Below are 22432 nucleotides of genomic sequence, written 5' to 3'. Positions count from 1 at the left end.
CCGTGATATAACCTACTTGCAAAAACTATGTTAGATTCAGAATTTAGATTTTCAGAATTTAAAATTTAAGCATTAAAAGAAACAATAAATTTTTAAAAAACAAAAATTATAAAAAGAAAATTATTAGAATCATACTGAATATTAAAACTATTTAACAAATGTATTTAATATGTCTTAACACAACACTGACCTACCAAAATAGATAACAATTTTGCACGTTTTTAAATTACGCGTACGCGTAATATTATGTTTGTACCGATCGCGCTCAAAGGGTCGTTAACCTGCGGGTGACCGTTTATTAATGTTATACAACACGTAGTAATTTTAAAAAATGAAAAATCATATTTTTTGACTAAACTACTGGATGTATTTTATTGATTTTTTATATGTGGGCTTGGAATATCATTACATATACGATGTCAAAGTTATTGTCGTATTGTCATCCCCACCCTGTATATAAATCGTGTATGCAAAAGAAGCAACAAATTAAGACGATTTGCGACGAAAAATTTATGAAGCAGAAAGGAGAGTAAAAGATAACACAATGGTATTCAGACGCTTAAAAGACAATTTTTTTTGAAGATGTCGAATATGTATCGACAGTGAAGGTCGACATTTTGAAAACTTTTTATAATAAATAAATTAATCATAAAAACAAAATCCGATCATGTAATAAGGGTGATTTGGAATCCCCAAGGGGTGTTCTAGCTTCTGTGACACTGTATATTCATACAACCATTTTCATCATCATATAAAAAAAATATTTCCTTATGTATTATTCATCATAATGATGTAAGTAGGTACATGTTAATGATCTTTATGAAAACCAATGCAACACCTCAATTTAATCCAATAATTGCGTAATCAACATACAGCAAAAAAAAAGAAAGAGCAAAATGGTCTATGAGCGGCCAAAAACGAAATAGTTATTAAATGAAAGTACTATTACTAAGGACTAACTTTTACTATGAACGCAACATTAACGCTCATTTAGAAAAAAAAATACATATAGCTTCAATACTTAGATAATAAATGTAAGAAAATGCGCAAACTCATTTTCATAAAATACATTAATAAGTATTTCAAAACGTTGTCAGCATACCGGTTACAAGACTTAACCCAAAAACGGGCTTACTACATGGATTACCTGAGTTCGAACGGACCAATCAGCTTTGAGTGCAAACAAACGAGCCGAGGCGTGGGGTACGCGTCACTCCGCGCAGTCCTTCGCTTACCCTTGTGACGCTATGTACTGTGCAATCATCTACGGATTCTTTTTCAAGCATTTTAACCTTGGCTACCCTCTGGATACTGTTTCTTCCTAACCTGGCTATTAATTCTGAACTTCTGTACGTTTGTGCTTGTGTACTTGGACTCTGGACTTATGTACGCCAACGGAACATTGATTGAAAAATGGCAAAAAACGACCTATATGTGTTTTATGCAATCGATCAGTGGTTAACAGAAGAAGATTAGAAATAACCCATGCTCTTTTTGAGGAAAATGCTGCCAATGCTCAATATATTATTGAAGCTATAGCTCCACAGCAAGGAAGTTTTTTTGAATTTTTTTTTTTGTTGTTTTTACCCGTGTGTACCCACCCTATAGGGGCGATGGCCTCTTTATCTGTCACGATGGGCACATGGGTTCTTTTCTAAGTATAATTAAGTCATAGTCAAAACAGATCTTCTCTATCTCTTCTATCTAGCTTCGAGACATAATAGAGGCCAAACTCACTAACAATGCGTATGAGCATAATTCATTCGTCACGTGGAAAAAGAGCTCGGCATGTTCTTCACTATACAAAACATGATTAGACCGAAACTGCTGCGAGTTTAATATACTATGTTATAAACTATTCTCCTTTTCAGGTTGAATACAAGGGCCGAGGATACATTTGTCGACCATGTTGGCAACGAGCGCAACGGGCTGTGCAGCCAAACAATAACCCTTGTGTTCTTCAAGTGGAAGAATATTCACGAGTGCCTAGCACCTCACCGAATTGTGTGTTTGACAGATGCCGTAGTGTGTCACGTCGTCGAATACCTGAGAATATAAGGACTACTCTTCTGTTACATTCTAACTTATTCATACCAGACAGTGCCAGAATATGTGATGCACATTTAACATCGAATGATTGGGATGAGCTCATTGATAGTCCAAATCTCAGACATGATTTTAACAGCACTCATTTTGTGCAAATACTAGAGCTTTTGAAAACAGCTGTTTTAAAAAAAATCTGGACTTTGAAGATGTCGAAAATATGGATCCTAATGAGATTGGGCGTTAGCAGAGATCAATTCAATTCAATCTTGGAACAAACGCCTTCTTTGTCCGAGTCAAACACCAAAACGAAACTAGGCATTTATTTAATAAAGTTGCGAACTGGTGATAGCAACAAGAGATTAGCCACGCTCTTTAACATAAGTACAAGGAATCTAGAAAGGCATTTAAAAACCGCGCGTGATGCTATATCTCTGGATTTTAAGCCAAGACACCTGGGACCCGACCATTTAAATAGAAGAATGGTCGCAGACCGCAATCTTATTGTACCAAACGTGTTATTTAGAAAACCCGAGTAATCTCCAGAAGAAAGGAAGGCAATAACAATCATGGATGGAACGTATATTTATACAGGGTTATTTGTAAAACACCAGCATCCTTGCAGGAGAAGATAGCTAACATTATGTACAACAACATTTGTTCTACGATTTTTGACGTAACTCAATACATTAATTAAAAACGATTTTTTAAGCTTTTATTGTACGGTCCTAACATTTGTAAGTCTATGTTTCATTGATTCATTCATTATCGAAAGGACGACGCGACGCTCGCGCGCTTTTGCACTGCTAATAATAATAATAAATAACACTTTCTCTGCCCGATAATTCTAGTTAATAAAATAAATAAGTTAATAATATAAATTGCTTGGTGGGTTTGTAGGCAGTATCACAGTATGTATGTCGCAGTGACTTAGGTAAATGTGTATGTAGATTAGCTTTCTGAATTCTGAACATCCAAAATATGTGAAAATTATTAACTTAGCTAATTATTAGTCTTTAACGTTTACTAAAGTTTAATTAAACCAAATTAATATTAAATATTGGTAGCTGGGTATTATTCACTTTTCATTGTTTAATGCAGGCGAATTAAAAAAGTGGAATCAGCGTATTTACAATAATTAAAAATTAAAAAATAATTGACAATAAAATTATATTTACAAACTAAATTTCTATTACCTCTACACCGCGCACATAGCGTTCAAAATAGTCACCATCACAACCAACACACACACCACACCTAAAAATCAGCTGTTCACTAACACGTGCTAACACTTCCGAATTCGTTTTAATTTGATAATAATCATCCTCACCATTTCCGTGTATTCGACATTAGAATAGCAGTACGCCATGGTTATAAAATTATTTTAGTACAGATACAATACATCGATCGATACGAGTAAAATAAATACGAGTAGCACACAAAATCATATGACGCGGGCGCATCAAAGTCGCCGCGCCGACTGCTTCGGCTAGCGAAATAGTTCAAGTTCAAGGGCGCTAGCACCGCTCCGGCCCTTCCTTCCCCCCTCACATTCATAGCCGCAAGTAGTAACTGTTTACCTAATATTTGGGATGCGCGTAGAGTTTATAACATTCAAACGGAAAATTAAATTAATATTTTTTTTTTGTATGAAAGTAAAATCAAACAAATTATGAAAAGTCGTAGAACAAATGTTGTTACTTATGATGTTAGCTATCTTGTCCTGCAAGGATGCTGGTGTTTTACAAGTAACCCTGTATACAGAAGAAGAGCTCCAACTTTTCGTTCTAGCGAGAGACCAACAGTCTACACAAATACGAAAATCTATTAAAACCGTTCTTAATGGTGTGTTCCGATGGGCATATAATTGATGTTTGTGGGCCCTATGCTGCTACCGACTCAGATGCCAGTATTTTGGAAAGAATAATAAATGACGAAGAAGGCACATTTCATTGGTTTTACCGGGCTGGCCATATATTCATTTTAGATCGTGGGTTTAGAGACGTCTGTGGCGATTTGCAGCGATTCAACTACAGTGCCTATATGCCCAAAACCTAAGACCGCGGTGCAGACAAGCTTACTACTGAACAGGCCAATAGAACTAGACTGGTCACTCTATGCCGCTGGGTAGTGGAAGTTATAAATGACAAGTTCAAGCGAGACTCTAAATTTTTTAGGCAAGGTAATTTTAATTGCACCTTAAGTCACATGTTCGAGGAGTTCCAAAACGCACTCATCAAAGCATTTCAGACATCAATACAAGATAGTATTTATGCATCGTCATTCGTGAATATAATTAATGAACGCATTGAAATACCAAACCTCTTAGCGGACTATGTTATCCGTCATAACATACATAAAGCGCATATTTAAAGAGAATCTTGTCACTCGGTCCATAGAATATTATAATGTGTGTGAATCGACAGACCTTACAACACTAAGTGACACAACAATGCAACAAGCAACATCGGTACTAAAAACAGCAGAATCGTGTAATCAAACTACAGCCCAAGAAAATATGCAATACACAACACTGGAAACTGTACGCCAAGATTTCACAATAGACCAAAATATTTTGTACACAACACCGGTCGATAATGATAATTCCGATATTTTAATTTTACAATCTGAAAAAACTGCCGTCGAATCTAATAATTGCAATGATTCTATAATTTTAGATCCAGATTTTTTAGTTGAAAACCAATCTACAACGACAGAAAATATTCCATCCGTATCTGTGTATCGTTTTGTCGCACAATGCTGGAGAAGCATGAGGAAGACTCAAATTTTTTCAAGTACGTCTTATGGAGCGACGAGTCTGCCTGTAAAAGAGATGGGTATCTTAATCTACATAATATTCACAGTTGGCAATTAGAAAATCCGCATGAAGTAAGACAAAACCATTCGCAGCACCAATTGAAAATAAATCTATGGACCGGGATACTCAATGGGCACATAATTGGCCCATTCGAACTCCCCGCTACCCTCAATGCAGCAATGTATTTAGATCCATGTGGAGTGACGTGTTTTCGGCCGTTAACAAAAAATTAAAATTAAAAACTAATTGGAGAATGTAATTTAATAATCACAAAGATGTATTGATTCTACTATATACACGAGAATACAAGAAATTGGAGAACAAAATGTAAATGTAAAGAGTAATAACTACAAAATAGAAATTGTAATGTAAATTAATAAAAAAAATTTGTAACTAGCCAATTTTAAATGACATAATTTTATAAGAAATGACTAATATTTTTTAAATCTTAACAATTGAAATGATTAATAATAAAAAAATTAATATATAACATTGAAGAAAAATACATGTGGGTAGAAATAATATAAATTGAAGGAACCAAAATAGGAAGGAAAAAAAATTATAAATTAATTAACATATGTAAAGATGCAGTTCAATAGTCAAGTTCGGAGAATTTGATGCCTTGAAATTGTAAAAACCAAAAACTTAATAACTTAAAATTGTGCATATTGTTACCTATTAAATTCAAATGTTTTAGTTTAAATTTTCAAAATTTATAGATTACAGTTTAAAATATAACTTAAAAATAATATATAATGTATTTGGATTTAGAATCTTACATAATGAAAGAACTTTGACGGGGAGATGTCTTTTGACTACTGTATGTAAAGATGCCTGATGATGGTCCAATAAAGGATCGAAACGTCGCATGAATTTGCAATTGGTGGTTTGATTGGCACCCTATGTCCACTTTCCTGCTAATCGTCAAAGTGTATTTAGAATTTTTACAAAATGATCTACGCATTCTTTTGGAAGATGTGTCTCTTGAAACAAGAAGAAGAATGTGGCTGCAGAATGATGGGTGCCCTACTCACTATGCTCGCGCAGTTAGAGCTTGTCTAGCTGACACATACCCAAGAAGATGGATTGGCCGGCTAGGGCCAATTTTGTGGCCCCCACGCTCCCCAGACCTAAACCCACTGGACTTTTTCTACTGGGGATGTTTGAAAGATAAAGTGTACAGTAAACCAATTCGATCAGTCGATGATTTGCGGCAACGAATCAATGAAGCAGCTCGCGAAATTACTGATTTAAGTTTAACACGTTTAAAGACACAGTTTTAAGAAGATGCAGGTTATGCATAAGAGTAGATGGCAGAAATTTTGAAAATCTGCTATAATGATTTATTCAATGTAAATTTGAATGGTTAATGATTATTTGAATGTTGTAATTGTAAAACTTAATGAAAATAAAAAAAAATATATAACCTTAAGTTCTGTACCTAAATTATTTTGATGCCAGCCTACAACAACAATTAAAAAAGGATAATGGATAACTCTGTTAGACATTGCAAAACTAAAAAGCGATTACAGTAACTAAAAAGTTGTAAGTTAAAGACAAAAGTCGGCTTAACTTTGTATTAAGCATTATTACACATCAAGATCACAGCAAAATAATACTGTTTTCAAGCAGTATTGTGTTCCTGTTGGTGAGTAAGGTGACCAGAGCTCCTGGGGGGATTGGGGATTGGGTCGGCAACGCGCTTGCGATGCTTCTGGTGTTGCAGGCGTCTATAAGCTACGGTAATAGCTTACCATCAGGTGAGCCGTACGCTTGTTTGCCGACCTAGTGACTTAAAAAAAAAAAAAAAATTTATTTGAAGTATTGCGTAAGTAGTACGACTTCAATGACAAAACGTTATTATTCAATTTTTCGTAAAAAAAAAAAAACTAAAAATGTTATACCATTTTTGAAAGAGCATTAAGTAGGTTAGTTTTTAAGAACATTTGCTGACTCAATCTGGTACATTTTTTTTCACAGTCGCTAGCCAAACTTTAGTTAAGGTTTTCGCTTTGAAACAATGTAACGTTGTGCTGGAACGTTACTCTAATAAATAAGATCTTGTAGTAAAGGTTAAGTTTTTTCACTTTATTCTTATCATGCTTCTACTTGTAGCGCCATCTATCGGCATTTTTCAACACTTCGTGACTATTTGTGTTTCATATCGGCGTTTTTTCTCTAACAGACTTGATAGATGCCAGTGATGTTTTTTGGTAATTATTGATCTTTCTTTAATAAAATCAATTTAATTGTAATTAGAAATTCTAAATTTAATATTCCTGTCTACTCCTTAAATTATAAAATAATTTAATATCTAAATTTAAACTTAATAATTTATAAAAATACAGACTATGCTTAACGCATAGACTTTTGCTTGTCAATATTCCCGAGCGCGGGAAGGCGCGCCTTGCTCGCGTGTCTTTGCTTTTTTTTCTTTGCACTTCGTTGCCGCCGAACCTCGAGACCTAACCTCGACCCTAACTCGGCTTAAATCCCGCTGGGGTAAGTTCTCATGATATCTATTATAATTACATATTGCTGGTGTTCTTAACTTAACGAGAAAATTGTAATTATTTATTATTTTGCTAATTGTGACACTGGTTTCTGAATTGTTCTTTTCCTGACTCGGAACTTTCTTCGTTCCAGGATTTATTTTTAGATTTATATCTTTAATCATACTTTGCTACAAATCGAGTCACTGCCCTCGATTAATAACGTGCTGACTGATTACCGGCATTTACACCGGTGGAGATCTCCGCCGGTCATCGGACGAAGACGGAACTGAAGACCATCATCGCCGGGAATTAGTCAGGCCAGTGTCCTTCCATTTTACTTTCTAAGGTACGTTGTCGCGGCGTGGGCCAGCTAAGGAAATAAAAGCTGAAAATCAGGTGCCTAACGCGCCTGATTCCGAACCTACCCCGTTTTCTGACCGCGTGCTACTAAAATTTTATAACTTTAAAATTAGTTTATTATTCTATTTCTACAACTTCTAAATCTACAAAGCGCGGCAACAAAAAGTAAGATTTAGGTGTTTTTTTTTTTAATGTCGTGCTACTTTTTAATAAAATGAATACTGGGTTGTCTCAACCAACTATTAGTGGTAGCCCAGGAAAAAAAATTTATAATTTAGAGGTATTTTATTTCCCATAACAGGCAAAAAGGTGGAGATTTTCTGAAAAAACCTAAACGTGTCAATATCTCGAAAACTAAAAAACTTTTACTGAGATCATGTTGCTTTTATTTGATAGATCTAAAGCCGATCTACCTCCCGTGTCAGCCTGGCGTGCAATTTCTGAGACACCCTCTATAAAAAAAGAACCCAATAACCTCCGTTGATGTTTTAAAACAAAAAATTATTGATACCGCAAACGAAATAAGAACAGAATTAACGACTGGTGTAATGAAAAGTGGCTTAAGACACAGAATGCGTCTATGTGTGCGAAACAGGGACGGACATGTGGAACATGTACTGTAGAATTATTATAAAAAGATAAATAAACCTTATTTTTTACCTATTTGTATTGTTTTATTTTGTTTCCTGACTCAACTTAAATTTGACGCTTAAGTACCGCTATTTTGTACTACTACCTGGTAGCATTTCGTCAAAGTTTTTGTAAAGGAATCCTAAAAACCCTATCTTATTATACCTTGTTGCAAAACTTAAGAACCCTAGATATTTTAATGGGTAAGTCTATGACGTTTTTTTTTTAAATATCTAATAAAGAAAAAAAACTATACGAATTTATTTCTTTTTTTTTAACATTGACTAGTCTACTACGGCTCAGTTGGTACAGTTACTTGCAGTTTAAGTGTTTATAATAATAAAAAAACTAATCTACTAAGGAATAAAAATTGTTTGTTGGCAAACGAAAAGAACCGACTTCAATTACATCGACAAGTAATACAACGTAGATAGACGAAGTGTAATCAGATCTCGATTAAATTTAAATGTGACTACATAATAAACATAGGCTTTCGATTAAATTACGAGTAAAATTCATCAATATCGGTACACCCAGTAAAAAGTTGTGCGAATTTTCAAGGGTTTCCCGCGATTTCTCTGGGATCCCATCATCAGATCCTGGTTTCCTTATCATGGTACCACACCCGGGATATCTCATTTCCAATAAAAAAAAAGAATTATCAAAATCGGTTCTGAAACAACGAAGTTATCGCCGAGCATACATTTAAAAAATATATATATACACGGTCGTTTTGAGTAACCCCCTCCTTTTATGAAGTCGGTTAAAAATAGCAAAAATAAATAAATTAGAGGCACAAAACACAAAAATAAGGGGACAATTAACAAAAAAGGTAATTTTTATAAAAAAAAAAATCAAAGGACAATAACTCGAGAAGGGTTAAGTTTAGGGTATGGGGGTTTCATAGTCAAATCAGTCAGGAATGATGGAAACTACAACCTCTTAAAGGATTCAGGTCGACTTAACCATAACCCAGTATAATAGTGCTTGTTTCAAAATTTTACCTCAAAAACTGGATTTTTCACATATTTTCTCCCTAAACACACGCCTCTGGTCGGCCGCACAACTAAGTATGTACGGTCGGTTCCTCGTCGTATAAATCCCTCTATAATTGTGTGTTCTCCTGTTTTCCCATATTTTCCAAATTTTCTTTCGATAATATTTTTTTAGCGTCCCTTCCTTATATTTTACATTTTTTATCCCCCTGCTTCACAGGGAGGAAAGGTCCAAATTCAAATCGAATTACGTTAACGTAAAAATCATTAAAAAAATTTAAAATCTGTAACTCGCTTCGCCCTCATCCTATTCCATAGCGGATTCACCTAACACATTCCTTTCACATCCTCCATCGAATTCATTGATCTTATGGAAAGGGCAACTTGCTTTTCGCCAATATTTAGAGGGGAAAGCACATAAATACGGTGTTAAACTATATATTTTAGCCGACGCCAATGGTATTATACTAAAAATACATGTTTATGCCGGATCTCGAGATCAACTTGTAGGTGGTCGAAACCACGTTAAAAAAGTAATTATGTTGCTTATGCAAAAGTATCTCGAATAATTCTCAAAGGACATGCCCTATACTTAGACAATTTTTATACGTGCGTAGGAATAGCTGGCGAATTAGTTGATAAAAATACATACGTGAACGGTACCCTACGACCAAATCGGGTGGGAAATCCTGCGTTAGTGAAAAATACTCCATCATCACACACAACAACAAAAAAATTATTGTAACAAAATGGAAAGACAAGTGCGAAATTTTGTTTATAAGCATCAAAGAGCAACACGGAGGGGAGTAGCCATGTACAGGCGTTCCCCTCTGTCAAGGTATAAGGCCAAATGGCCATATGCAAACAAAACTAGTTGCAGCCGCACCGATCACTAGACTAAATCTAGTTGCGCGATTGAATCAACGTCCTTCAAAAAACACAGGTAACGAGGAAAAGGCGGAGGAGCTTGCCCGGCGCATCAAGGCGATCGTCGGCGAGGACGTGGCGGTCACCCGGCCGGAGAAGTGCGCCGACCTGCGGGTGTCCGGGTTGGACGACTCGGTCACTCCCCAGGAGCTGGCCGGCGTGATCGCCAAGGTGGGAGGATGCGCCGAGGAGTCAATAAAAGTCGGCGAAATACGACAAAACTTCGCCGGCGTCGGGACGGCTTGGGTTCGCCTCCCAGTAGAGGCGGCGAAGAAAGTGGTGGACGGGCGCCGCCTACTCGTTGGGTTCGTGTCGGCGAGTGTGTCCCTGCTCAAGACGAGACCGCAGCAGTGCTATCGCTGCCACGAGGTTGGGCACCTGGCAGCGAAGTGCGACAAGGGGGTGGACCGCAGCGGCCGGTGCTACCGCTGCGGCAAGGAGGGGCACATTCGCCAGCAGTGTACTGCTGAGGCCAGTCCCATTTGCGAGGCGGAAATCTGACCGGCGAAGCATAGCTTAGTCGCGTGCCCTCGTAACAAAGCGGGGAGAAGAAGCGTCGTGTCAGCCGCACGTCGACGGTCCACCGGACAGGGTGGCCGACTGGCTGGTGGCCAGAATGACCGACGCGTGCGACGCGGCCATGCCGCGATCGAGGGGTCACCCCCGACGTACGGGTAATCTTGTTATCAATATGGAACATTTAAATAATTTTTAATAAGCTGCGGAATAAAAAATAAACAACATTAGGAAAGAATTATTTAACCAATAGAAAAATAATAATGAGATAAAGCTGAGTCCAGGCACAAAGGTAAAAAAAAATATTGTGTGGAGAAGTTCTTTCTGAACAATCAAGAGATGATTTTTCGGGTCTTTCGACTCAAAAAAAGAAAAGAAAATTATCAAACCAAGTACGCTGAAGAAGTGCAATCGGTTCATTTTGGAGGGTCGAGAGGGAGGAGATAAGCATCTATACAGTCGTGGTGTACAGCAAAGAAAACAATGGAGAGTTGAGACAATGCTCCTGTTATTGCCAAATTATCAAAAAAATATAACACATTCACCATCAGAAATTTGGTTTTTTGCACATTTGCAGCCTATACTCGACAGCCTTCCCGCACAAATCAAAAACAATGATATAGAATAAATATTATGTAATATTAATAACGTTTTCTCCCGCCTCAGACGATAGAACATATGTTATGAACCAAATGTAGCAACACTAAACTATTATATTATCTATGACAGTTAGTATAGTTTACGAAATGGTTTTATCTATGAGCTGTCATTCGTCACCTTTGAATTTAAAAATTTGCATCGTTTTTCCGGTCTCCGTATAAAAGTTACGCTTTTGTTTGTACTTGTTCGTTCTCGCGAAAAATTATCGCCTTTTGTTGATCGAACCATCCTTTGTTGTTTGAAGTAATTTAATTGTTAATAGCAAAGTGTATTCCTTGTATTCCTTGTTGAATTATTGTGAAAAACGTGAGGGAACTACGCCGAACAACGGCCATTTTGATTGCTGGTTCCTGCTTCAGCCCGCCACTTCAGTTAAGTATAATTGATTAGCATTAGACGTAATGATTGGCCAATTATAGTTTGATGTTAATTAAGTTATACCTGGCGAGGCTTCACCGAACAGTATTCAGTGAAACTAAGGTAGGATTTTTATTTAAGACATTGAGTGTTAGCTCTGCGTACTGCAGACAATTGTTCGTCCCGTTCGTACCTGAGATCACGCTTCCACTCGTTTCAATATACTCCAGGTCGGACGTAACAACATACTTTCCATCAAAGAAAAAATGCCAGAGATCGAACTCAAGCTCGTCGTCATCGACTTCATCTTCCAGCTCGTCCTCATCTTCGTCCTCAAGCACATCACCCAGTTCAGCTTTAGCTTTGTCTATACAAAGTCCAAGCACCCAACAAATTACTCAAAGTACCAATGACACACGTAATAATTTCGACCCTTCTAATCCGGATGACGAAACAGAGAACGCAAATAGTAACATAAATGACCAAATGCCAAACACTTTAAAAATTGATGACATTTTCTTCACTCAAATTGTTGAAGTTTCTAATAATCATCAAAGAAGTGATCATCTTCCTGCTGATTCGAATCTTCAAAGTGGTCTTGCTCCGAATGATGGTGATCATGTTGCCTCTTCCAGCCGTGCCGACAACGTCGAAATCATACATTTTGATACAAATGACACAGGAACGATGAACGATACTGCAAAAGAAGCTCCAACTTAACCAGTTGATGTAATAACAAGAAAACTAAAGAAGAAAAATAATAAGATCGTTACTACAAATATTGTGAAGATTCTAAGAAATGCAGGCAAAAAATATGTTTCAAACTCAAAAATGAAAACCGTTTATCACGCTAAAAAGATTAAGCAACCTTGTGGAAGTACATGTCGGCTGAAATGCTCAGATAGAATTTCTGAGGAGTCACGAAAACTTATTTTTAATGACTATTGGGCCATGGCCTCATTCATGCAACAGCGAGAATACATAGCTCGTAGCATAATAGAGATAATGCCTAAATATGAATATAAAAAGATTAACTCCAATAGAAAGTCGAAAGTGGCTTTTAATTTCCAAGTTAACGGCTCCAAAGAAAGGGTTTGCAAAACCTTTTTCAAAAATTCGCTGGATATTACAGATAAGTGCATAAGAACTGTAGTAGAGAAGAAAAATACATCAACCGGTGTTCTAGAAGGAGAAAAAAGAAGCTGGCATGAAAACCACAGAAAGGTGCCCGCTGAAATGATAGAAGAAGTGAAAAGACACATAAACAGCATTCCTCGCATCGAAAGTCATTACTTGCGCAAGCAAACTACCAGAGAACTCATAGATGGTGGAAAAACATTAACTGATATTTATACAGACTACAAAGAAGATTGCATAAAACACGGATTGCCCTACGTAGAGCTACATACCTACCGAAAAGTTTTCAATAACGACTTTAACATTAGCTTCTTTGTGCCCAAGAAGAACCAATGCGAACAATGCACAATATACAAGCTGGCTGAAGGTCCGCAAAAAGAAGTTCTGAAGGAAGACTACGAACGACATCTAGCAGAGAGGAAGAAAAGTCGCGAAGAAAAAGCTAACGATATATGAAGGTTTCAAACACCTTTGTCGTGCTACGACCTACAAGCGGTAATGACGATACCAAATGGAGAAGTATCAACTTTCTTCTATAAGTCAAAAATAAATTGCTTCAACTTTACTATCTCTGAGCTTGCAAGAGATGGGGCAGTGAAAATGAATCGCTTAGAATCGAAATTATTAATAAAGACGATAATTTTTGGCAGAAGGAAATAAAACAAAAGTTGACAAAATTCTATATTGACTGCATACTTCCAGAACTGATTGATCCGAACATATTATTTAAGAAATATACTCAAATAAATAAAAGCAAAAATGTAACCGATTCATATTTAAAAATAAAAATCACAATTTTAAATCAATGAGTGTATGTTTAATCATGTGTACTCAATATAATAATTGTGTTTGCAGGAAAACGAAAAGAAACCGACTTCAGTTATATCGACAAGTAATAAAACGCAGGTAGACAAAAAATTAGTCAAGTAAATACGCATTATCAAAGATTACTCCAAAAGTTGTAATCAGATCTCGATGAAATTTAAATGTGACCACATGATAAACATCTACTGAATGCTTTTTCTGGGACGAATCGCAAGGTAACCGTGGAGCAAATGAAATAGCCAGCTGTGTCTTAAAATACTTACAAAGACTTTTTTTTTTTTTTTTTTTCCTTTATTTTAGGCCTGTGATCAGTCGCCTAGACTATAATCAGGTGTGTTGCAAGAGATTAGTGTTTCGAGAGATAGAGCCACTGCTCCATCTCCCCTTCGTAAGGCAGCACATCGGCTCTCTTGAGTCTTCTAATTGGATTTGGTTGCAGAAGCATACTGGATATCGGGTTAGGATGAGTTGTCAAGCGGTCCTTGTAGTTGGCTGAATATCGTTTTGCTTCATCCAAGATGGTTGGGATTTCCAGATACTCGTGAATTTCCGAGTTGCGAGCATACCAGGGCGCCGAGGAAAGTACCCTTAGAATATTGTTTTGGGCTCTCTGCAGGCACATAACGTTGGATTTGCTGGCTGTCGACCACAGTTGGATTCCATATGTCCAAATCGGTTTTATTATGGAACAATAAACCCTGAGCTTGTTGGATAAGGATAAGGCAGACTGTCTACCGAGGAGCCAGAGCAAATTTTTAAATCTTAGATTGATTTCATTGCGCTTCGTTTTTATATGATCTTTCCATGTCATCCTCCGGTCCAGGTGAAACCCTAGGTATTTGACGCAGGTTGATTGCGGCAATGTGTCTGGGCCTAGGTTGACTGGGGGGCATGTTTCACGTCTTAGGGTAAATGTGATGTGGTGAGACTTTGGAGCGCTTGCTTTTATGCGCCACTTAGTCAACCAAGCATTGGTGGCATTGAGCTGGCTTTGCAACAATCTGCTCGCTTCATTTGGATCACGATCACAACTGAGGAAGGCCGCATCATCGGCAAAAGTTGCAACAGCTATGTCAGATGACTGGGGTAAGTCACTAGTAAATATGTTGTAAAGGATCGGACCAAGTACAGATCCCTGGGGTACAACGGCTGTGCAGCTATGAAGGGAAGATCTTGCGTCTCGGAGCTTGACTTGGAACTTTCTGTCGCTGAGATAAGATTCCATCAGCAGGTAGTAGGAATGTGGAAGGTACTTTTTAATTTTATAGAGAAGTCCTTTATGCCAAACCCGATCAAAGGCCTGTTGTACGTCGAGAAAGGCAGCCGAGCAGTACTCTCTCCTTTCCAGACATTGTCTTATTGTAGAATAGACTCTATGTACCTGCTCTATTGTTGAGTGGTGTTTCCGAAAACCAAATTGGTGGTTAGGTATTACATGTTCCATATCTAGGCAAGGAGATAATCGTGCAAGGACGATCCTTTCCCACAATTTTGACAGCACAGGCGTAAGGCTAATAGGCCGATAAGAGGAGACTTCACTAGGCGGCTTACCAGGCTTATGAATCATAACGATTTGAGATGTTTTCCAGAGTGCAGGAGCATGTGAAATTCTCAGTGTGGCATTGACAAGCATGGTCAAAAAGACAATGCACTTCTTAGGGAGCTCTTTCAGTAGCCTAGGGGTAATCAAATCAAATCCAGGAGCTTTATAGGGGTCCATTTTGGCTATTTCTCTAGTAATTTCCCTTGGTGAGGTAGGGCTTAACGGTAGGCATAACTGCAGATCTTGCTTAAGGACTTGGTCTATTTCTGGATCTTCAGGGCCATCTGAATGGTTGGGTCTGAAGACCCCGGCTAGGTATGTAGCAAAGGCCTGAGACTTTTCTTGGTCAGTTCGAGCCCATGTATTACTAGATCTAATAGGTGGAGAACACTGTTGTGGCTGCGGGAGGAACTTTGTAGCCTTCCAGAGGTTGTAAGTCCCATTTGCGTTAGTAGACATTCTCACTAATCTCTGTTCAAGCGATTCATTTACAAAGACTTAGATGTAGTTTTCTATTCAGATAACTGCTGCGGCCAGTAGAAAAATCAGGTCATCATCGGTATGTACATCTACGCAGTACTTGACTTGAAAGTAACATCTATAACACACAAATTTTTAATCTGTGGACACATACAGAATGAAGGAAATGCAGCACATTCAACTATTGAGAAACAAATAAAAAGAATACTTAAATCTGGACCCATTTATGTGCCTTCCTAGTATGTATCCGCTATCAGAAGTGCAAAAAAACATGGCACACCGTTCATAGTAAACGAAATGATTTATAACGATTTCAGAGACATCAAACAACTGCCAGTTCTTAGATTGAACAAAAGTGTTGAAAGTGAAGTTGTAAAGCTATCTGATATAAAAGTCATCAAAGTGGTGAAAACTGAAGATGAAAAGGTAAAAATTTATTACAAAAAATCCTACCTTGATGATTTCAAAGAAATTGACCTGGGAACTAAAAGGGTAAGTACAAGGAACCAGCAGACTCAAGAATTGCAAAAGCTGTATAACCAAAAGTTGGATTTATCTGAAAGAAAAAAGAACGACGTAAAAAGCCTTCTAGATGCTGGTTTGATACCCAATTTTTACAATGACGCTGAAACTAGCAGCCACTCTTTATATCTCTGCTTCTAAACAACAGATTGATTTGTAACTTTACACAAATTAGTATCGTTTGTTCATCTAACTGTGGAAAAAATCCAAAGGGTAAATACCACCCCTTCTATTTTTTTTTTAATTTATAAACTAAAAAAGGAGGTTAATTCGATATAAAAGCTAAAAAATTAATGTTACTAAGCATAAGATAGGGTCAAAATTTGAAAACAAAGGTAATTTATAATAACAAGAAAGATTATTAAAAAAAAATTCACTTTAATTTTTTTATTTTGGGATTTTTTCTAAGCAGACGAATAAGTAAAATTTATTAAAGTTATCATATCTCGGCTCATAGACACTGCATTTTGTTGTAACTTTGCAGAAACCTTTTCTTTACTATCAAGAAAAGATAAGACAATTTTCAAAGCGGATACTCAACCCCTTCTATTTATTTTTTATTTTATTTTTTTCTCTAAGACAACGCCTATGTACCATTTCTTCAAATGTCTATATCTCTGCTCGTGGACACTACATTTTGTTGTAACCTTGTAGAAACCTTTCTATTACTGTCTAGAAACGATGATAAAAATTTCAAAAGGGATACTCAACCCCTTCTATTTTTTTTAATTTTTTTTTTCTCTAAGACAACGCCTATGTACCATTACTTCAAATGTCTATATCTCTGCTCGTGGACACTACATTTTGTTGTAACCTCGTAGAAACCTTTCTATTACTGTCTGGAAACGATGATAAAAATTTCAAAAGGGATACTCAACCCCTTCTATTTTTTTTAATTTTTTTTTTTCTCTAAGACAACGCCTATGTACCATTACTTCAAATGTCTATATCTCTGCTCGTGGACACTACATTTTGTTGTAACTTCGTAGAAACCTTTCTATTACTGTCTAGAAACGATGATAAAAATTTCAAAAGGGATACTCAACCCCTTCTATTTTTTTTTTTCTCTAAGACAACGCCTATGTACCATTTCTTCAAATGTCTATATCTCTGCTCGTGGACACTACATTTTGTTGTAACTTCGTAGAAACCTTTATATTACTATCTAAAAACGATGATAAAAATTTCAAAAGGGATACTCAATCCCTTCTATTTTTTTTTCTCTAAGACAACGCCTATGTACCATTACTTCAAATGTCTATATCTCTGCTCGTGGACACTACATTTTGTTGTAACTTCGCAGAAACCTTTCTGTTACTGTCTAGAAACGATGATAAAAATTTCAAAAGGGATACTCAATCCCTTCTATTTTTTTTTTATTTTTTTTTTCTCTAGTTACAACCCTTTTGAAATTTTTATCATCGTTTCTAGATAGTAATATAAAGGTTTCTACGAAGTTACAACAAAATGTAGTGTCCACTTGAATATAATTGCCTCCTTAGGGAAATTGCAATATTAAAAAAATAATCAAAGTGGATTATTTATTTTTTTACCTTTTTTTCTAATTTTTTTTAATATTCTAAACGACCTTTGATTTAAATTTTAACCTTATTTCATGCTTAAAGACATAGATTTTTTGCTTTTATATCGAATTAACCTCCCTGTTTGGGTTTTTAAATATAAAAAATAGAAGGGGTGGAATTTACCCTTTAGATCTTTTTTATAGCGAGATGATATAACGTCACTAATTTCTGTACAGTTACAACTTAATCTGTTTCTTTTTTAAGAGATATAAAGCGTGGCTTCTAGTTTCAGTGTCATTTAATTTTGGCTGCTAGCTGCTAGCTGCTAGTTTCAGTTTCATTTTTTACAATTCCTACTTTGATAGAGCTTTGAACTAGGTACGTAGAGTAGTGGGAACGCCTTTAAAAAAAAACTATTGATTTATAATTTGTAAAAAGAAGTTTTCGATAAGTTTTCTTTTGTGATAAATCACAAAATGTGTGAAAATGTTTTTAAGTTACTGTTAGTTTATTAACCTTCCTATACTCGCGCCAATTTTTGTAACACCTATACTCGCGCACGGTGTCACAGACCGATAGTTCTACGCCTACAACATATTTTTTTTATTATGGAGCTAAAAAAAGTACTATTAATATTTCAAAGTTAAGGATATAATGAAACAAAATAGTATAAATAATACTTAATTTATTCATTATTTTACTGACTTTCAGTCTATCATAAATCAGTCTTCGAATTTGAGATATTTTTCTTAAGTACTAGGAAAACAAAAATAAAATCTGTACTTCTTTTTAAAAACAAAATAAACATCTAAATAGTAGTAAACAACATATCAGAGGACATATTTATCTATGTTTGACTTAGTTTTGACCCTCACCATAACAGTCTTGGCATACGGTTAGAGCATGTTCCAAACAAAAGTATTTTTTCCAAGTGGCGTAGTTTTATCGTGTCTTGCGTTTTGTTTTGGATGAGCAGTATCCACAACTACCAATTTTATTATTGTTAGATGTTGCTGAAGACTCAGGTCCACCTAATTTACATATTACGGCGAGCCTGGGCCTTATGGTTCTCGGCAAGAATGTAGTGAGAGCTCGACGTCTAAGTTTCGGATTGATCAAATCGTATGCTAAGCTGTCAAGAAAGATCCTACGGCTAATTTTCTTGGTAGGGTTGTTATTTAGGTATATTGTAAACGTACTTATACCCGCTACATTCATTAAACTATAAAATACCACCATTGGCCATCTATACGACACATCTGTTTAAAAAAAAACTACCATTTAGACGACCGTTTTTTTTTTTGACTCCAGCAACAGTAACTAAAATGTCTAAAAAAGCTTCCATTTCAATGTTGTCTCTATCGGTACAGCCTCTCTCTTGTGAAGTTTGGTTTTAATCAGAACTCAATTCATCCAGCAGCAATCTGATTCGATCATCGTCCATTTTGATATAAATTATAATCTAAAAAGAATAAAAAATGGTCGAATTATAATACAGAGCAACAAACATACATATATTTTAGTATATATACGTCATGAAGTATTCAAAGTTTGTATAAAAATATATAAATGCACTAAATATATTACATTAATACTTACACAAAAAATTGCACCTATACTCGCGTCGGTCTCTCGGACCAATTGGCGCCAAATGCTACAACATGTGAGCTTCGCACGAACGCGTGGCGTGCACTAAAATAAAGCTAGGAACAAATCCGGCAGCTAGCAAGGAACTCGACTTCTTAGGGCATTTGTGCATAAAAATAATTACGAATATGTGCTTCGTCGGTCTCACAGACCAATGCGCGAGTATAGGAAGGTTAATATTTTTCTCGGTTCTAGAACTGAGCTTAATGACAGAATTGCTAAAAAGCTTTGCTGATATTTACGTAGTTTAGTTTTTACATGATTTTATAGTATGTACAAGATTTTGATACAATATTTTTTAAAACTACTTACAGTTTTTTGTGAAAAACTATATTTTTGTGACTACAAAATTTTTGCTGACTCTTATGATAATTAAACCTTTAATACGCTGATTTGTATGTAACTTTTACAGTTCCTACTTCGAAAGACTTAACCTTAGCAGATAAGTTGAAATACCTCTAATAATTGTACTGATTAGTAAGTAGTATGTACAAAATTTTAATATTAATATTATTTATGATGAAATGATGAAATTTCTGTTATTTTGATAATAGGTTATATTGTTTAGGCCTATATTGTTTTATTTCTCTCTTTTTCATCATTACAATGTAGGTAAAATAATAATTTGGAGGTCATTAAGCAAAAAGTTTTGAATAACTAGAAAACTATAACCGACACGATGATAAACTTTTTTTTTAAATGCTTCTCTATTGATAAATAATTAATAATTTTATTGTTTGCCACTGGATACTGAAACAGCGTTAGTTAAACTGTTATTTTAAGCCAATCACAAAGCTTTATTTATATTTTTTTACTTCCATATCACATTTCAATTCTTAAAAAATCTTAAAACGGCCATACTATAAAATTAATATTTTCGTTTAGTGCCATTTATGTTCTCAGGGTGCAATATATTAATATAAAAGAAGATGAAATACTATTAATCTACAAAAAGAATATTGTTTTACAATAATTCTGTTTGATAAATAATTACACAATATTAAATATAATTAAAAAGAAGTATTTAGTCAATGATGATGCAAAGAGATTTTAGTCTTATAATAAAGATAAAATTTAGAAAAGAAATTCTTACACTACCTGCCATATTCCAAAATTAGTATGTTGTAAACAATTCATTATGAGGATGTAGTCTTTAAATTAATGTATTTGAAAATAGAAATTTAACAATACCGGATATGCTCTGGATATCACCGTCAGTGAACGGTGATAGTCAATGAGAATCCATCTGTTTGCCAGCGTCACAATAATAAAATCTCTGTGATCATGATGTACTTCACCAATATCCCATTCTTCTGCAGTATTACAACGTGATGGCATGAATCCATAGATATCTTAGTTAAATAAAATATATACTATTAGTGTAGTTACGAAATCGTACCTAAAATAAAAACCCACAGCATAGGCATGTGGGTCTAGATGAGGGTAATCACTCCCTTATTATCAGTACGGAACATGTTAAAGAATTTTAAATAGCTGAGGAATGAAAAATAAACAATGTTAGGTTAAAGTTAACCAATAGAAAAACATCTACCGATAAAATAGATGTAAGTCTCACCAGATAAGAAGAATGCATTTTGTTTTGCATAAATATTTAATATGGCACCCTCATTTATTGAGACGCCATTATTAAAATAAATTTAATATATATGGATTCGCGCCAATGAAGTTTGACAGATTTGAGATCAAGGCACAGAGTATAGTAATACTTATTACTTAAAGAAAGATCAAGGTTTGCGCATGAGGTTCATGAAGTGGCACCCAGAATTATGAATTTATATTTTATGATAATTTAATTTTATTTAATCGTCTGCGCGTTAAAATTTATGAAAAAAAGGATCAATAACATTTGTTTGCGCGTGTCCTCGTTTTTGAGAAAAATCAAAATCAAAATTAGGTGCTACAACGCCAGCACCCAAAAATGAAATCAACTTTTGGCTTAAAAATGGCAGTATTTAATATTTTTATTTACACATATTGACTGCGAATGACACGCGCAGACGGTACCCGAAAGAATTAATGCTATAATAACTCAATAACTAATTATTAATATTTTAATATTTTTTGTCGGGAAATAATCAGTGTGCATTCCACTGCGCGAATCCATATTGAATTAACGTTTTACTCCAATCCATGCGCGGGCATTTAGTGGAACACACCCAATAAGTCAAGCCACACTGCCACCATCGATCAAGTAAAAAAAATCATAGAGCAACACGGAGGGGAGTGGCCATTGCGTTTGTTACCGATACAAAACTTTCTGTCATTTTTTGCGGGGGGAAATTACACACATGCACACTTTATCTAATTCCCACGCAAAAATAATCGTCTGTCACTACGAAACTCACACATACTAAATTAAAATCACACTTACATTTTTCACACACACATAGATACATTCTGTGTCATTACAGTATAGTGACACGCCGCAACTACACTGAAAAGTTGCTAGCAGCCGTGGTTGTAACAACTGTCGATATGCATTATCGATAAATTCAACTACTCGGTTAGGGAAATAATATTTTTAAAGTGATACAAAGGTAAGATATTATTATAAAAATAGACTTAATTTATTATATACTACAAATCAAACATCTTCATGTAAAATAAACGATTATAAAGAGTAAAGATTTGATTGTTTGTTTGTTAGCATTGAATAAGCTCCGAAACTATTGGACCGTTTGAAAAAATTATTTCATCGTTGAGAAGCTACACTATCCTTGAGCGACATAGGTTATACTATATTTTTAAAAATATTAGGGATCTTTACTAAAACTCCAATAATGTAACCCAAAGGATAAAAAAATATCCTAAAAAATTCCTTACATTGCGTGCGCTGCAAAAACTAATGATAATAGAAATACAAAATGTAGTAAGACTTTGTAGAACACATCATTATCTACAATAATTGTATTTGCTCGCAAACGAAAAAAAAA

At 35.4% G+C, this 22432-nt stretch overlaps 1 protein-coding gene and 1 long non-coding RNA gene across 2 annotated transcripts; one reads left to right on the top strand and one right to left on the bottom strand.

Moving 5' to 3' along the window:
- The first annotated feature begins 16083 nt into the window (after positions 1-16083).
- On the top strand, positions 16084-18209 carry LOC123664584. The gene is made up of 2 exons (XM_045599108.1): positions 16084-16397; positions 18173-18209. The coding sequence occupies exons 1-2, from the start codon at positions 16084-16086 to the stop codon at positions 18207-18209; spliced, it is 351 nt and encodes a 116-aa protein (XP_045455064.1).
- A 1840-nt stretch (positions 18210-20049) lies between these two features.
- LOC123664724 lies at positions 20050-21155 on the bottom strand. The gene is made up of 2 exons (XR_006744877.1): positions 21055-21155; positions 20050-20830 (listed from the first exon to the last, which is right to left on the bottom strand). It is a non-coding gene; the product is annotated as an uncharacterized LOC123664724 (long non-coding RNA).
- Positions 21156-22432: the final 1277 nt, after the last annotated feature.

Source organism: Melitaea cinxia, chromosome 22 (genome assembly GCF_905220565.1).
Source record: "Melitaea cinxia chromosome 22, ilMelCinx1.1, whole genome shotgun sequence".
Classification (NCBI taxonomy): Eukaryota; Metazoa; Arthropoda; class Insecta; order Lepidoptera; family Nymphalidae; genus Melitaea; species Melitaea cinxia.
The sequence above is the reverse complement of the archived record's forward strand: the minus strand, read 5'-3'. Positions and strand labels throughout refer to the sequence as shown.